This window comes from Podarcis muralis, chromosome 4, assembly GCF_964188315.1.
Source record: "Podarcis muralis chromosome 4, rPodMur119.hap1.1, whole genome shotgun sequence".
NCBI classification, from domain to species: Eukaryota; Metazoa; Chordata; class Lepidosauria; order Squamata; family Lacertidae; genus Podarcis; species Podarcis muralis.
The window spans coordinates 1,888,036-1,905,362 of record NC_135658.1 but is presented as its reverse complement, the minus strand read 5'-3'; the positions used below and the strand labels follow the sequence as shown (position 1 = coordinate 1,905,362).

Genomic DNA, 17,327 nt, shown 5'->3' with positions numbered 1-17,327 from the left:
AGTCCGCGATTGATGGAGGACAGAGAAACCTGGGGGTGTTATCTCATGTAGGGAGACTACTTCGCCTTCCCGTACCCAGGTCTCTGTCACGCAATCCAGGTCAATCCCCTGTGAGACAAAAAAGTCATGCATTGTGGCGGTTTTGTTGCCTATGGACCTGGCATTGCAAAGCACCAATGACGGAGGTGGGTAATCCTTGCTCGCCCTACCCTCATCATTTGGGATGGGGCGTAGATTGGAAGGGGTTCGAGGATCACTGCATCTCGAAGCCCTTCGCCAATAGAGATATCTAGCCCCACCACCATTCCTCCCTAGCCCTTCAATAGTGGAAATCCCAGACCCCATACTAGCCTCCCCAATAGAGGGGTAACATCCCCTCAATAACAAGTCATCCTTGGGCCAGGACTCCTGGGTCAAAATGGTATGGGAAAGAGGTGGAGGTCTGATAGGGTAAGTATCCCTAGAAGATAGAACCCAACCAACCACACCCCAAGCGGGGAGGACAGTCCCATGGTGTTTTGTTAACTGTCAATCCCTCTCCCTCCTGGGTTAATTGGAGGATTGTTGGTTCTATCTGTGGCTGTGGAAGTATTAATGAGGTATGTGTTATAAGATGTGGATCACTGGCCAACAAAGAGCCAGATTCGAATTCGGAAGATCTGTCCATCCTGTCTCGCCAGGAGTACAGTAGAGAAGGCTGATCATTCTGATACGTTTTTGGAACATTAGGCAAAGGTCCAGATGTAGATTTGGTGCTGGATATCTCCAGATTGTCAGCAACAGAGAGTTCTTTAGGTGTTGTTGCCATAGAAATGTCGGAGGTGCCAAATTCCTCATCTAATTCGGTGTCGTTTGAAAAGGGAACAGGGAGTTGCACTGATGTCTTTCTATGGGATAAAGAGCTGTTGGACGTCTTTAAATATTGTGCTCTAGGCTCTACTGTCCTTATATTTTGGGTAGAAATCTCAGTCTTTATACTTATTAGCCTCTTCTTCAGGTCTTGTAATTCTAGGCTTGCAGAGTTCTTTTTTTTTTCCCCCTTCGGGCAATTAGTGTTTCTAGTGTTGAGCTTGGTTTCCCATATCTGCATTTGCTCTGACTCTATGCAAGGGAGCAATTGCCTCCTTGTTTCGTCCTTAAATACCCTCACTGGGCGGAGAGAGTGGAACCACCATAGAGTATCCTTTATCTCCATGAGTCGAGATGGGAGGGCTGAGGACCTAAAGGTCATAAATAGGCGCGTTGTGTTTCTCACAGTAGGCAGGAAGTGGAAATTTTTTATATTTTTTTTATAATGAATATTTATTGGCATTTTCATAAACCACACAAAACAAAAATAGACAAAAAATAACAAAAATCCAAAACTTGAAAACAATTAAAACACATAAAATTTCAATTACTTATTTTCTTATAACTTGTTTCTCAGACCTCCTCACACCTCCCCTTCTTGTATACCAATTTAAATTTTTGATTCAGCAAATCCTTAACTTATTTCTCCACTTTAACTTAATAATTTATTCTAACATATTGTTATTTTACTTTTCTTCTTTCTTCCAATTCCTCCATTTATTTTACAAGCCTTATTTTCATTTAATTTAGCCCATTTTAAAAACCAGTTTTAACTTATCCAAACTTCAACATCAATACTTATACCTCATTATTCATTCTTAAATATTCTTCCTAAGGTCGACCAAAATTTCCCTTCCACGACTTTCCCAATTTCCATACAGATAGCAAAACCAAATAAAAACAAAACAAATTATAATTATATACCCTTTGGATTCCCAGACTCCACCCACCCTTTCCCTGGTTTCAGTCCCCAACAAATATCCATCAGTCTCAATATTCTGTTTAGCCTGGAGATCTCACGTCCGAGGCTCTTAATTCTCTCTCAGTTCCTCTCTGCCAGTCTTTTTGATTGTCCTTAGTGTTAAATCCCAAATCTCAGAGAGGCTCCGGCCCAACAGGATCTATGTTTCTTCCAGCCAGACCTCCGTATTTAAGAATAAAGCCTATGGGGTACTCCAAATCTTGTTTCATACACCTTTCAAGTCCAAATGTCCCCAAAGCTCCAACTTCCACCTTAATCAAATTTATAATCCTTCGGTCTTCAGATCTTCACATAAGGAGATCTCTCAGTTCTCCACTCTCCAATTCAGGCCAGACTTTCCACATCAGACTTTTATTTTCCTTCGTTGCCATCATGTCAGGCCTCAAAGTACAACTCTCCTTTAACATCTGCAAAATTGCAGCTCCTCCTTCCTTTTCTTCAGGGGCAATGTATGTCTCCTTCTCCATATTCTCAAAACTCTCAAGTTTCTCTATTTGTCCAGTTGAATAGGCTTCCTGTTTCGCATCCTTATCAGATTCAACAATGTTCTTTACTGCTAAGTCCAGAGTCATAACATTCGTAGCCAAAACATCAGTTTGGCCTTGTAACTTTCCCAAGAGAACAAATGCTCTGCCCAATTCACCCTGGATTTTCCCTCTTCCAGCCATTCCTGTAATGTCACTAAGCCCCTCTAGGGGGATTTTAGTTCCTATTTAGGTCATAAGTAGGCGCGTTGTGTTTCTCACAGTAGGCAGGAAGTGGAAATTTTCTAGATCTACATTTCGGTAATGGTAATTCAGGAACTGAGTCAAGGATATAGTAATTTGTCTGCGGTTCATCCACCTATGAGTGTATCGGTGAATCTCAAGCATTATCTGGTTCGTTTGCAAGACTTGACAGGACCTCACTTCATTCATAGATTGAGTTGGTGAGTTGTTAACAAAGTCATTTCTTATCATCCTTTTAAGCCCTTGGGCATTTAAAGGGGGAGGAGCTAGTATCCAATTGTTTCTCAATGTTAACTATTTTGGTGAGGATTTCATTCAGTCTTTGGAGAACCAGAACCATAGTTTCTGCAGACAACATGCAAATCTCTTGGTAGGGGTGCATATCCGGAATCTGTTGAAAGTAGACTCCTCTGATATCTTGTTCTAGAGGCATGGGTGGATCAGCACTAGGAGTGGGAGGAATCCCTCCTGCTCCTGCTCTTGCCCTCTTGGGTGGATTAGCTTTTTCTGTGAGGAGGGGGGTCGGGTCATTGTCATCCTCCTTAAGGTGGGGTAGGGTTCCCCCAATGTTGTTACTCACTGCACCTTCTATTTGCTCCGTTTTCTTGGCTTCCTCAACCTGTTCTGTTTCTGAGCCAGGGAAGATGGCGTTCGCTCTCTGGTGATTCTTTGTTTTACAGAAATTGTGAGTCCCAATAATGATCTTCTGGCTCTTTGCATCTCGTTTTCTCCTTCCGGCAGGCATTCTCAATAAGGAAGAGAGGTGAACACCAGGTCTAAGGCATGTCCAAGGCTATGAGTTGGGCCAAACATATTCAGGGAAAGCCCCATGGAGGCCATGCTTTCCACGAAGTCCCAAGCGGCCCCTTGTAAGGTCGTGTCGGCGTGGATGTTAAAATCCCCTAGGACAACCAAACTAGGTGTCTCCAGGAGAACATCCGCCATGACCTGGAGCAACTCGGGCAGGGAATCCTTGGTGCAGTGGGGAAGTCTGTACACCAAAAGGAATCCTGTACTGCCCCTATTGCCCAACTTCCAGAACATGCACTCAGAGAACTGGGTCTTCCCAATAGGACGCCTGCTCCACAGGGTAGGACACAAACCAATGCCTTCAAGTTTTTTTTTTAAAAAAGACTGACTAAAGATGCGGAAGAAATTTTTGACAGCAAGAGCTGTTAGTGGATTGGACTCCCTTGGGTGTGCTGGAATTTCCATTCTTTGAGGTTATCAAAAGAAGTTGGATGGTGATCTGTCATGGATGCTTTACTTGCTATTCCTGCATCGCATGGGTGGAATAGATTGCACCAGGGATCACTTCAAGCTCAAAAATTCTACAATTCCGTGATTCTCCCCTGTATGAATTCTTTGATGGTGAGACTGGCCTTTTGATTGAAGCTCTTTCCACATTCCGCACACTGATAGGGTTTCTCCCCTGTATGAATTCTTTGATGGGAAGTGAGATCGAAGCTGCTACTGAAGCTCTTTCCACATTCAATGCACTGATAGGGTTACTCCCCTGTATGAATTCTTTGATGTTTAGTGAGATCGAAGCTGCTACTGAAGCTCTTTCCACATTCAATGCACTGATAGGATTTCTCCCCTGTATGAATTCTTTGATGGGAAGTGAGAGAGGAGCTGCTACTGAAGCTCTTTCCACATTCCACACACTGATAGGGCTTCTCCCCTGTATGAATTCTCTGATGGGAAGTGAGACTGGAGCTCTGACTGAAGCTCTTTCCACATTCCATACACTGATAGGGTTTCTCCCCTGTATGAATTCTTTGATGGGAAGTGAGACTGGAGCTCTGACTGAAGCTCTTTCCACATTCCATACACTTACAGGGTTTCTCCCCTTTATGAATTCTTTGATGGGAAGTGAGACTGGAGCTCAAACTGAAGCTCTTTCCACATTCCATACACTGATAGGGTTTCTCCCCTGTATGAATTCTTTGATGGGAAGTGAGACTGGAGCTCAAACTGAAGCTCTTTCCACATTCCATACACTGATAGGGTTTCTCCCCTGTATGAATTCTTTGATGGGAAGTGAGATTGGAGCTCTGAGTGAAGCTCTTTCCACATTCCATACACTGATAGGGTTTCTCCCCTGTATGAATTCTTTGATGGGAAGTGAGACTGGAGCTCAAACTGAAGCTCTTTCCACATTCCACACACTGATAGGGTTTCTCCCCTGTATGAATTCTTTGATGGGAAGTGAGATTGGAGCTCTGACTGAAGCTCTTTCCACATTCCATACACTGATAGGGTTTCTCCCCTTTATGAATTCTTTGATGTTTAGTGAGACCGGAGCTCATACTGAAGCTCATTCCACATTCCATACACTGATAGGGTTTCTCCCCTTTATGAATTCTTTGATGGGAAGTGAGACTGGAGCTCCTACTGAAGCTCTTTCCACATTCCATACACTGATAGGGTTTCTCCCCTGTATGAATTCTTTGATGGGAAGTGAGATTGGAGCTGTGACTGAAGCTCTTTCCACATTCCATACACTGATAGGGTTTCTCCGCTATATGAATTCTTTGATGGGAAGTGAGATTGGAGCTGTGACTGAAGCTCTTTCCACATTCCATACACTGATAGGGGTTCTCCCCTGTATGAATTCTTTGATGGGAAGTGAGTTCAGATCTCTTCCTGAAGCTCTTTCCACATTCCATACACTGATAGGGTTTCTCCCCTGTATGAATTCTTTGATGTTTAGTGAGATCGGAGCTCATACTGAAGCTCTTTCCACATTCCATACACTGATAGGGTTTCTCCCCTGTATGAATTCTTTGATGGGAAGTGAGACTGGAGCTCAAACTGAAGCTCTTTCCACATTCCATACACTGATAGGGTTTCTCCCCTGTATGAATTCTTTGATGGGAAGTGAGATTGGAGCTCTGACTGAAGCTCTTTCCACATTCCATACACTGATAGGGTTTCTCCCCTTTATGAATTCTTTGATGGGTAGTGAGACTGGAGCTCATACTGAAGCTCTTTCCACATTTCATACACTGATAGGGTTTCTCCCCTGTATGAATTCTTTGATGGGAAGTGAGACTGGAGCTCAAACTGAAACTCTTTCCACATTCTATACACTGACAGGGTTTCTCCCCAGTATGAATTCTTTGATGGGAAGTGAGATTGGAGCTGCTACTGAAGCTCTTTCCACATTCCATACACTGATAGGGTTTCTCCCCTGTATGAATTCTTTGATGTTTTGTGAGATTGGAGCTGCTACTGAAGCTCTTTCCACATTCCATACACTGATAGGGTTTCTCCCCTGTATGAATTCTTTGATGGGAAGTGAGACTGGAGCTCAAACTGAAACTCTTTCCACATTCCATACACTGATAGGGTTTCACCCCTGTATGAATTCTTTGATGGGAAGTGAGATTGGAGCTGCTACTGAAGCTCTTTCCACATTCCATACACTGATAGGGTTTCTCCCCTTTATGAATTCTTTGATGGGAAGTGAGACTAGAGCTCATACTGAAGCTCTTTCCACATTCCATACACTGATAGGGCTTCTCCCCTGTATGAATTCTTTGATGGGAAGTGAGGTCAGATCTCTTCCTGAAGCTCTTTCCACAATCAATGCACTGATAGGGTTTTTCCCCTGTATGAATTCTTTGATGGGATGTTAGAGAGGAGTTCGCACTGAATATCTTTCCACATTCAATGCACTGATAGGGTTTCTTTCCAAAGAGATTTCGTTGTTGGGAACTGGAATGGGAGCTCTGACTGCAGCTCTTTCCACATTCCAAATTTTTACGTGCCTTCTCCACTCTGCAGATTGTGTTGTGGTCACCTTTGTTCTTGTTTTCCAATTCATCACAATCTGCAATGGAGAGAAAAAGGGATTAGAGCCTTAGGAACAAATGGAGCCCCCGGTTAGGGAATAATGCTCATTAAATTTGTTGTAGAGAAGGCAGCCTTCATTTCCTTTGTTATTTGCAATAAACCATTGTATTTATTACTGGATTCTAATCGTTGGTTGAATGTTGCTTTGTTTGAAGTAAGTTACGCATTTTAAAATTTTTGTACTTTTTGTAAAAATTTTGTACTTTTTTCATTGGTTTAGATGCTATTATTACTGTTTCATGTTTATACAGTAGCACCTCGGGTTACGTAACCCTCGGGTTATATAAACATCAGCTTATGAAAGCAACAAATCCATGCGCATGCCCAGAACAGTGATCCTCGGGTTGCGAAAACCTCGGGATCTGGCCAGATCTCCGGAACGGATCCCATTCGCAACCAGAGGTACCACTGTATATGTGTTGGAAGCTTCCCTGATTGGCTGGAGCAACCCAACCCGATGGTCAGGGGATAAATAAAAAATATTATTATTACTATCACTGCTAGTACTACCTGAGATTCAATCAGCCTGGCTCTTCTCTGGGGCAGATTTTGTTTGGCCCACTCATGCCATCCCATCTCCAATGTAATTTGTCTCTTTGGTCAACCCAAGACTGACAGCAGCAAAAACAAAAACAGAAATCCTGACAGAAGCTACTTATCTATTCTAACAATTATGAAGCTGACATTTAAGATGCCTGGGCAGTTCAGATCAGCCCAACTGTGGTAGAAGGAGGCAGAACTGGAGGAAGATTGTTCACAGAAAAAGCTGTAATCTACTATTTCTTGTGGGGGTGTTAGGTTCCCAGGTGTTGTAGGGGGTGCTGTGAAAATATATGAGGTTTGTCACATAGAGGTATTTTTTGAATTTCCTGGCAGATAGGACGATCCCACACGGAGGCTTACCAAGAGAGGCCACGATCCCATGATTCTCCTCCATGACGTCCTTTTGCAGAGCTCTCTGGTCTGGATCCAGCAACTCCCGCTCCTCGTCCGTGAAACGAACAGCGACATCTTCAAAGCACACTGGACCCTAAAAGAAAAAGGGAAATGTCCTCCTCTGAGACAGCAGAAATATGATCTGCTACACAATGCTCTGTTATTTCCTTCCTGTTAATTGCTGTGTTATTTAAATAGGATTGGTTTGCTGCACATTTTTATTATGGGTACCTATTTTAACACTTTAATTGAATTCTTTTATTCTGCATTTTAAGTGTGGGTATTCATCTTTTTGCAAATACAGTGGTGCCCCACAAGAAGAACGCCTCACAAGACCGAAAACCCGCTAGACGAAAGGGTTTTCCGTTTTAGAGGTGCTTCGCAAAACGAATTTCCCTATGTTCTTGCTTAGCAAGACGAAAAAGTCTTGCGAGTTCCTTCGGGTTTTTTTTCCTCCCCCCCCTTTTCCTAAGCCGCTAAGCCGCTTATCAGCTGATCCGCTGATAAGCCGCTTAACAGCCGATCGCTAAAAGCCGCTAAACCGCTAATAGTGCTAATCTGCTAAGCTGTCAATGGGCTTGCTTCGCAAGACGAAAAAACCACTATATGAAGAGCCTCACGGAACGAATTAATTTCGTCTTGCGAGGCACCACTGTAGGTGGTACTCCAGCTTGTTTACGTTTTTCTGTCTACGCAAGCACTCCAGTTTCCCCGATGGAAGGATCCACTTTCTCCTCTCCTCGTGAGTTGTTCTGGGGAGGTTCCCTTCCAATGCCCTAGAGTGAAATTCAAGGGGTTCATGGGGGCATGGAGAGCGGGAGGAGTGGGGGGCAGGCCGCATTTTGCAGCAGATAGGACTGGCTAGGTGAATTCTGGAAATTATTTGTCATCGTCTGTCCGCTGCTTAGAAGCCTATTTTAGCATTCATTGATGAATATAGAAATACAAGAAGCCTAGTTTGGATGGCCATCTGTCTTGGAGGATCTAGCTGAGACTCCTGCAATGCAGGGGGTGGGACTTGATGACCCTTGGGGTCCCCTTCAACTCTAGGATTCCATGAAAACTGCAAGTACAGATGAATCCTACTGTCAACATTCAGAAGGCTGGTATGACAGAGTTATCTGGACAGGAAATCCCACCGTTCACAGCTGGAGTTTACTCTTTATCAGTAAGAACACGATGTTCACAGACATGGCTGAGTTTCGGGCTTCATGAGAACAGCAGCTCATTCCCTGAGCCTCTTCGTCTACAAAAGCAGTTGCAGAGAGTGAAGGCCCCCGGCTCCCCACAGCTTTCCAAGTCCCCTCCTCTCTGGGGTTTCTGGCAAGCGATTGAACAGTGTGCAAGTGTGCAGCCTGCCTTTGCTCCTCCATGTTTGACCTCTCTTGGTTCTGAGAGACAAGCAGGGAGGGTGGATTCTGGCAGAAGGAGAGGGAGCCCCTGGTGGCTCCTCCTTCTCCTGACTCACCTCTGCCTCTCGACCTTCCTCTCCCACTCGCCTCCTTCCTCTTCTGCCTTTGATTCTGCACTGCATTCTGCCACAGTCTCCCAGCTCACTAAGCCCTGTTGCCCCTTCAGCTTCTGACACCTCCTCTTTCCAAGCTTCTCCCTTTCACTGCTCATCCTTCCTCCACCTTCACTCCTTGGGCTCAGAGCCATCTTCTCTTCCTGGTTACCCGGCTGCTTCCTCCCACCATTCCTCTGTGCCCAACCAGTCCATGACATTGCTCCATCCCTCGGCCTCTGTCCCCACAAGGCAGCTTCCCCATACCTGATCTGGTTCCACAGCCACTGCTTCCCTTCTGCCCCCATGAAAAGGCGGATCAGGAGGTCTTGCCGGCATCCTTCTGCCACCTGCAAGAGAAAAAAAGGTAATCAGGATGCCAGGAGGGCCTGCTTCTCTCACAGAGGAAACAGGACATCTCAAACTACAGATGGGCTTTGAGAAAGCCTTACCTGCTGAGTCCAGTTGAAGGTTTGTGCCCATTTCATGTTAGGTGTGCAGAAATACATCTCCCCTCCTCTGAACCCTTATTCCCAACCCCCACCCCTCCAAAAAAAAAAAAAAAAAAACAAGATGAAAAGAACCCTCAGATGAGTTGGAAAACCAACAGAACAAGACCAAATGGAGAAAAGCCACCTTCCTCCTTACCCAGTGGCCTCTCTCTGGTGTCCAATGGAGGCCTCTCTGCCTCAGAGGAATCCAGGTCCATTTCTGCAAAATGATCCCTGTTCTGAAAGAACAACAAGAATTCAAAACAGTAAATGATGATCAAGGTGGTAGAGTTGGCTGCAAACCTCTCGGGGCCCTTTGGCCTCCTCGAAGCAGAACTGCCTCAACTGCTGGCTCTGCACCTCTGAGCGGAGGGTGTCCTCCTCAACCAGGATCTTCTTCACAGAGTTTTCCAAGATTCCCCCACTGCTCCCAGTTTGGATGACATGGCCTCTTCCTGCTCTAGGGCCAGCTGTGTCTCGCTCATCCATCTGTGCTCTCAGGAAGCCTCTGAGAGATGGGAAGGAACCCTTTGGTCTTCTGCCAAGTTCTGTCTGTCTGAATGAGAAGCTCTAGCAAATCCTACAAAGCAAATACATTGTTCTGTTACAAAAGTTGTACAGTATCAGGAGAAGAAAAAGGTTCCCTGAGCAAGCATGGGTGAGTCTTGCTGGGAACCAGGGTAGGACTGCACCACAGCCCAGACTCTGAGCTATCTTTCTAAAAAGGAGGATGAGGAGGAGGAGGAAGAGGAGGAGGAGGAGATGTAGGCCTCTAGAAGGGAGATTGTGGAAGACTTCCGGGTTGGCGCCATCACCGAATGGCGGACTCCCTCCGAGCTCCGGAGGGAGCCTGCTCGGCAGGGGATGGGTCCTACCACGCCGGCGACGTGGGGACCCTTAAAAACCACGGCCACGGAGGCCGTGGACATGGAGACTCGGCTGGCACCGTTAGCGCCCTCCCGACTTGTGAAGGAGCCTTTTTAAAGGCTACGGATCGGGTGCCGGGGAGAAGCGTGGTGCTTTGAGTCCTCTGCTATCCCTGCCGAGCGTAGCCGCATGCTATCCGGCGGAGAGCGCTGACTTCTTCCATTGAGAATTCGGACTTTTAACAACAACCCGTGAGTAATTTGGAAATCGGGTTCAAAAGGAGAAAAAAATGAATTTTTTTTCGGATTTGACACGAGCGGGGGGGGGGGATCCAAAAAGGAAGTCAGTCCCCCTCCCTACTGTAAACATTCCAAAACAAGGATTGGGATACCAAGGTCTAAAAAGGTCTAAAAAGAACTGTATTCTTTGATAAAAACCAAGAATTCCACGATGGGAAACTACAAGAACTGTGCTGGAGGAAGAATGGAGGGAGAAGGAAAACGTAACCCCCCCCCCCTGGGAACCGGGGCGATTGAAGAGAGAGCCTGGTGAAAAGAAACGGAGACTTTGACAGCTGTCAAAGTAGCTGTCAAAGTCGGAAAATTTAAAGAGGACTTTGCTATGAGGACTCTGCTGGTTAAATTTGTTACAATTTGTTACAAATTGTCAAGATTTGGATACAAAATGGCGAAAACAAGGAATAACAATCGGACTTTGGGACTAAAGGAAACAAAGTTACAACAATCCCCCTAGAGGAGTTTCGGGACATTACAAAGATGGTCGTAAGTGGAAAAATACTTTCGGAATTCTACAGGACTGGTTATTTTCTGGGAAAGCTGCAAAACTGAAACAATGTTTTGTCTACAGGGTGTTTTTACTAAAGGAGACAATGGAATTTTCCATTGAAGAAAGGAAGGGACTGAACGCAAGTTTTTGTTCCTGAACAACAATAACCCCTGCAGATGGCCTAAATACTTTGAAATTATAGAACAGGATGGTGAAAAACTGAAATTGAAAAGTTTTGAGGAACTGAAGGATAAAGTGAGAGATTGGTTACATTACCGACAGATAAATGAAGTATTCAAACAGGACAGAAAGAAAGGCTTCCAAGTGGAGAGATCTAAATTAGAAACAGAATTGTTAGAACCCAATACCAAAAACTTGTCAAGAATGTATAATTTGCTGTTGAGGTGGAATACCCAGGATGAAGTGGTGAAATCTTGTATGGTTAAATGGGCACAGGATATTGGACATGATGTTGAACTTGCTGACTGGGAGCAGTTATGGACCACCGGTGTTAAATTCACGGCATGTAATGCCTTAAGAGAAAACATTATGAAAATGATCTACAGGTGGTACATGACTCCTGCTAAGTTAGCGAAGATTTATCATTTGCCCAATAACAAATGCTGGAAATGCAATGAAACGGAGGGAACCTTCTATCATCTTTGGTGGACCTGCCCGAAGATTAAGGTCTTCTGGGAAATGATCTATAATGAAATCAAAAAAGTTCTGAAGAGAACCTTTATTAAAAAACCAGAAGCCTTTCTCTTGGGTATGGTGGGCCAAACGGTGTTAAAGAAGGATAAGACTTTTTTTATGTATGCCACAACAGCAGCAAGAATTCTTCTAGCAAAGTATTGGAAGACACCAGAATTACCCCCGTTGGAAGAATGGCAGACGAAGGTGATCGACTACATGGGACTGGCGGAGATGACTGGCAGAATTCGAGACCGGGGAAAAGAGGTGGTGGAGGAAGAATGGAGTAAATTCAAAGTTTATCTTAAAAATTGTTGTAATTTGGATGAAAACTAGAAGATCAGGGAAATAAGAGACAAAGAAATACAGCTGTTTAATAATCTAAGGAAGTTAAATTTATGACACTTAAAATAAGTTTATGACGAAAAAGTTGCTGAAAAATCCTGAAACAAGGATGCAGAAAAGGGGTGGTATGGGGAAGTCGATTTTGTGTTTGTTTATGTTTTTTGGTTTTGTCTTTCTTGTATTCATTGAAAATCAATAAAAATTTATCAAAAAAAACCAACAAAAAAACAATAACCCCTGCAGAGCTACCAAATTTCTGAATTAGAACGTTTTAGCAGCGGAACAAGATGAAACTGGACTACACATGGAAAGAACAATGGGGGGGCTTTAAAGACTAAGGAAATTGGAGATTTGAAGTTAAACGCCATAAAAATAACTTTTAAAATAATTCAAAAATTTGTAAGGAACTGGGGGAGATATTTGATTTAGGGATTTAAAAATTCCAGGCAGATAACAAAGATTGGCGGATAGGGGGAAATTAAACCGGGGAAGGGGGGGGAATTAGAATCCAAAGGCTTGTTACTATTTTTTGGAATTTGCTTTTCTTTTCTACTACATTTTCTATTTCTTATATCTTTATTTTCTGGGGTGTTTTTATTATATATAAAAAAGGGGCATTGTGGAATGAAAATGGGGTGGAACTTGGGGAACTTTTGTTTTTTATTAAGGGTAATGATGAGGATTGTATAATTTTAAATTTGAATATTGGGTTAAACAAATTAAGTTTTAAATTAGAAGTGAGAGCTTGTGGAGCCAAGGATATGAAAGGGGAATATGGTAGGGATGGGGGAGGGGGGGAAGTCCCAGAAAGTGGATGAATGGAAATAAGGTTTCAAATGTACTCTGTTTTTGACTTATCTTCACTTTCTGTGCTTTAAAATTTTTAATAAATATGATTTTAAAAAAAATAGAAGGGAGATTGTGGAAATGTGGAGGCAAGCGAAGAGATTAATACGAGGGGACTCAGCCTGGTTGCTCCTTCCTTCCAGTCAATGCATGAAATCAGAACTGATTGACAAGGGAGTCATTGGTTCCTAGTGAAAAATGACTACGTCTGTTGAATCTGAATCTCCTTTCTTGTAGCTTGAAGACATTGGTTGGAATCCTGCGCCCAGGTGACATGGCTCTCCTAAAGACCTGCCTCACTATACACTGCCTTTGTTGATCTAAAAGCAGCCTTTGATACAGTCTCCAGAACCAGACTCTGGGACAGACTACAGGGTACCTACATAGAATTAAGAGCTTCTGCTCTTAATTCAGGCACTGCGCGCAAATACGGCTCTTAGAGTCAGGACCCTATTAAAACCTCTAAAGGAGTCAGGCCAGGGTGCCTATTGGCCCCTCTACTATTCAATTTCTATCTAAATAATTTAGTATCTGCACTCCATGACTCAGAACAACACCCTCCGAAGCTCGCAAATCGGCATATTTCGGTCCTGCTATATGCCTACGATGCAGTAATTTTATCTAGAACCCCCATTGGACTGAAAAGAGCACTAAGAAAGCTCGCAGCAAACTGTGAATTTGAATGTCTCAAAATCAACTATCAAAACACCAAGATACTTGATTTTGGGGAAAAGCCAAAGCTTAAAAGCTGGGAACTCCAAGGCCATAAATTAGAACTAGTCACAAACTATAAGTATCTAGGAATGGTGATACAGGCCTCAGGAGCCAACAAACTACACATAAACTCCATCGGGAGTTCAGCGGAAAAACCCGCAAATTGATGAGAGTGGAGGCTAGCATCTGCCTAACATCTGCCTTACAAGCCTGGTAGATGAAGGGAACGCAGTGGATGTAGCCTACCTTGATTTCAGCAAGGCATTTGACAAGGTGCCCCATGATATTCTTGTAAAGAAGCTGGTAAAATGCGGTCTTGACTATGCTACCACTCAGTGGATTTGTAACTGGCTGACTGACCGAACCCAAAGGGTGCTCATCAATGGTTCCTCTTCATCCTGGAGAAGAGTGACTAGTGGGGTGCCACAGGGTTCTGTCTTGGGCCCGGTCTTATTCAACATCTTTATCAACGACTAGGATGATGGACTCAAGGGCATCCTGATAAAATTTGCAGATGACACCAAACTGGGAGGGGTGGCTAACACCCCAGAGGACAGGATCACACTTCAAAACGACCTTGACAGATTAGAGAACTTGGCCAAAACAAACAAGATGAATTTTAACAGGGAGAAATGTAAAGTATTGCACTTGGGCAAAAAAAATGAGAGGCACAAATACAAGACGGGTGACACCTGGCTTGAGAGCAGTACATGTGAAAAGGATCTAGGAGTCTTGGTTGACCACAAACTTGACATGAGCCAACAGTGTGACACGGCAGCTAAAAAAGCCAATGCAATTCTGGGCTGCATCAATAGGAGTATAGCATCTAGATCAAGGGAAGTAATAGTGCCACTATATTCTGCTCTGGTCAGACCTCACCTGGAGTACTGTGTCCAGTTCTGGGCACCACAGTTCAAGAAGGACACTGACAAACTGGAACGTGTCCAGAGGAGGGCAACCAAAATGGTCAAAGGCCTGGAAACGATGCCTTATGAGGTATAGCTAGCTAAAGGCCTGGAAACGATGCCTTATGAGGAACGGCTAGCAGTAAAACTAGCTAAAATGTACAAAACATGTAATAAGTGTTGAAAATGTAAAGAAAAAGAAGGGACATTCTATCATATGTGGTGGGAGTGTAAAAAGGTGAGAGGCTTCTGGGAAATGATATATAATGAATTGAAAAAGATGTTGAAATATACGTTTATTAAGAAACCGGAGGCCTTCTTATTGGGATTGGTAGGAAATGAGATAAGTAAGAAAGAATGTAAACTTTTCCAATACGCAGTTACAGCAGCGAGAATACTTCTGGCCCAAAAATGGAAACAGAAAGAGTTACCGACGGTGGAAGAATGGAGACTGAAATAGACTGATTATGCAGAACTGGACAAACTAACAGGGAAGATCCGATATCAACGAGACCAAAAGTTCATCGAGGACTGGGGAAGATTTACAGATTATCTGAAAGGCATATGTGATGAACAGATAACGTTTGTTGGTTTTCAAGAGACTCTGTGAAAAACAGAGGAATATTGTTAAAAAGAAAATAAGAGGAGGGAAGGAGATATCTAAAGGCAATACTAAGTTGAGAAATGCGTTAATAATATTGATGCAAACGAAAGATTGGCAGAGGAGCTGAAGGAAGTCAAAAAAAGAGATAAATGTGTGATAACATGTGAATTGATTGTATAAAAAATGGTTGTTTTTTTCTTTTGTGGAAAATGAATAAAAAATTTTTTTTTTAAAAAAAGGAGTGTGGTGGAGTCTCCTTCTTTGGAGGTCTTTAAGCAGAGGCTTGACAACCATATGTCAGGAGTGCTCTGATGGTGTTTCCTGCTTGGCAGGGGGTTGGACTCGATGGCCCTTGTGGTCTCTTCCAACTCTATGATTCTATGATCAATCTACAAATGGCTGACATTGAATCTGCTCCCCCGGGGGATAGCCCCATTGATCCTCTGCGACCAATTCCAGTCAGGCTGGCAGACTGCGGTTCTGAACACCCTCCAGAAACTGGGTTTTGCCCCTCAAGCCCTTCTAAGTCCGGGGTTGGGCCAGGCCAAAGCCACGGTCAGGCAAAGAATATTAGATACCGAGAGACAACAGGACTGCACAAGGTGCTCGGACCATAAAATTGGAGAAATTGAGAAATATATAGCCGCACTGGCAGAATATCTCTTCTTTCTCGCATCTAGAAATGCAAGAAGGGCCTTTACACTCGCCAGAAGCTCGGCTCTTCCCTCGCTGGTCCTGGATGGAGCCTTTAGAAAAGTCCTGTATGCTCAGAGACTTTTCACCTGTCCATTGGGAGAAATAGGCAGCCAAAACACTTGTTCTTTAGACGTCCCTTTTACGAAGAGGCACGTAGTAAGACCATTGATCCCCTGCGGGTGAGGCTCGCTGACCTCCCGCAAAAGCAAAAATTTGTCCTTTTGCTGTTAGGCAAAGACCAGAAGATGACCTGGATGGTCGCCAGATTCTGTGTACAGATCTGTAGGCGCAGACCATCTCCCAACTCAAAAGAGTCCGTCATGAAAATCCCCAAACTCGGTTTCATGGGTGACTCTGAGTCAACTCCCTGGGATAGTTTGTTGGTGTACATTGTTTTTAAATTTGTTGTTATACATAAATTGCCTGTTTTACTTCTGTGACTGTACCCCCAAGTGTGTTTTATAAGCTGGTCTCTGACCGTAATAAATTATCTAATCTGACATGGCTCTCCTATCTCCTCTCTGTCTCCTCTTCTCCAACCAAACATACCCAGCTCCTCATAAAGCTTGGCTTGATCTGCTTGGCTGGCCTCCTCTGCCAATAAGGAGAAAGAAAGAAGGGAAACAAAGGAAGAGGTTTTGGAGCAACCATTCATACACGTTTCCTCTGTTGTGCAAAGACGCTGACCCGTGTCACACACAGCAGAAGTCCTACTGATAGCCTTATTTAAAGAAGCTAGATTTCTATCTGCTAGATTTCCCAGGGGGCTCTGACTAATTTTTTTCTGGAAGGGAGGGGGCGATAACCTCCTCCCCTCCCCCCCCAAAAGATCTAAAGGAAGGAGACAGTTCCTGCGACCTCGCCCCTCCCTGGCAGGACCCCCTGCTCCCTGGGGCTCCCCCCCCCACATGAGCCACCCTCCCCTGCTGCATCCCCGGGACCCCCCCTTCTCCCCACTGCACCCTCGGGGGGGGGGAGACTCACCAGATCCCAGGAGAGGATTGCCCTTCCCAAAGGAGTAAGCAGCGTCTTTATACAAATGCAGAATATAGAGTACTGTAGTTGCAAACCTCGTGCAACCCCGTCCCTCCTTGGCCGGACCCCCTGCTCCCTGGGGCTCCCCCCCCCACATGAGCCACCCTCCCCTGCTGCAGCCCTGGGACCCCCACCTTCTCCCCACTGCACCCTGGGGGGGGGGAGGAAGAGACTCACCAGATCCCCGTGGAAGAGAGCAAGGCAGCATTTGCAATAACAGAATGCAACCTCGGCCCCCCCCCCCGCTTGCAGGAAGGGGAGGGAGGGGCTTTTCCTCTGGAGGACCTGGCCCCCCCTCTACATCCTGTCCCCTCTAGGAATGCAGCTCGGTTCCCTTTAAGCCTTGCAGAGCCGAGTCCACCCTGCTCAGTCCTCTCTGCCTTTTCTCTCCTGCATTGCACAATCCCAGAGATGCTCCTTTTGAGGGGACGCTCCTGGTTGGTCTATGATCTGCTCCCTCCCTTGGCCAGAAACTGGAGGAAGAG

The 17,327-nt window shown here is 44.6% G+C and overlaps 2 protein-coding genes across 2 annotated transcripts in view; one reads left to right on the top strand and one right to left on the bottom strand.

Moving 5' to 3' along the window:
* Positions 1–17,327, top strand: part of LOC114589664 (uncharacterized) — a 999,511-nt gene that overhangs the window by 337,092 nt on the left and 645,092 nt on the right. The window lies entirely within an intron of this gene.
* LOC114603766 (uncharacterized) overlaps positions 1–17,327 on the bottom strand; it is a 114,142-nt gene that overhangs the window by 25,807 nt on the left and 71,008 nt on the right. Inside the window, exon 6 of the mRNA XM_077927821.1 lies at positions 4,538–6,397. Within this exon, the coding sequence (XP_077783947.1) occupies positions 4,538–6,397 (1,860 nt within the window). The remainder of the gene's footprint in view (positions 1–4,537; positions 6,398–17,327) is intronic.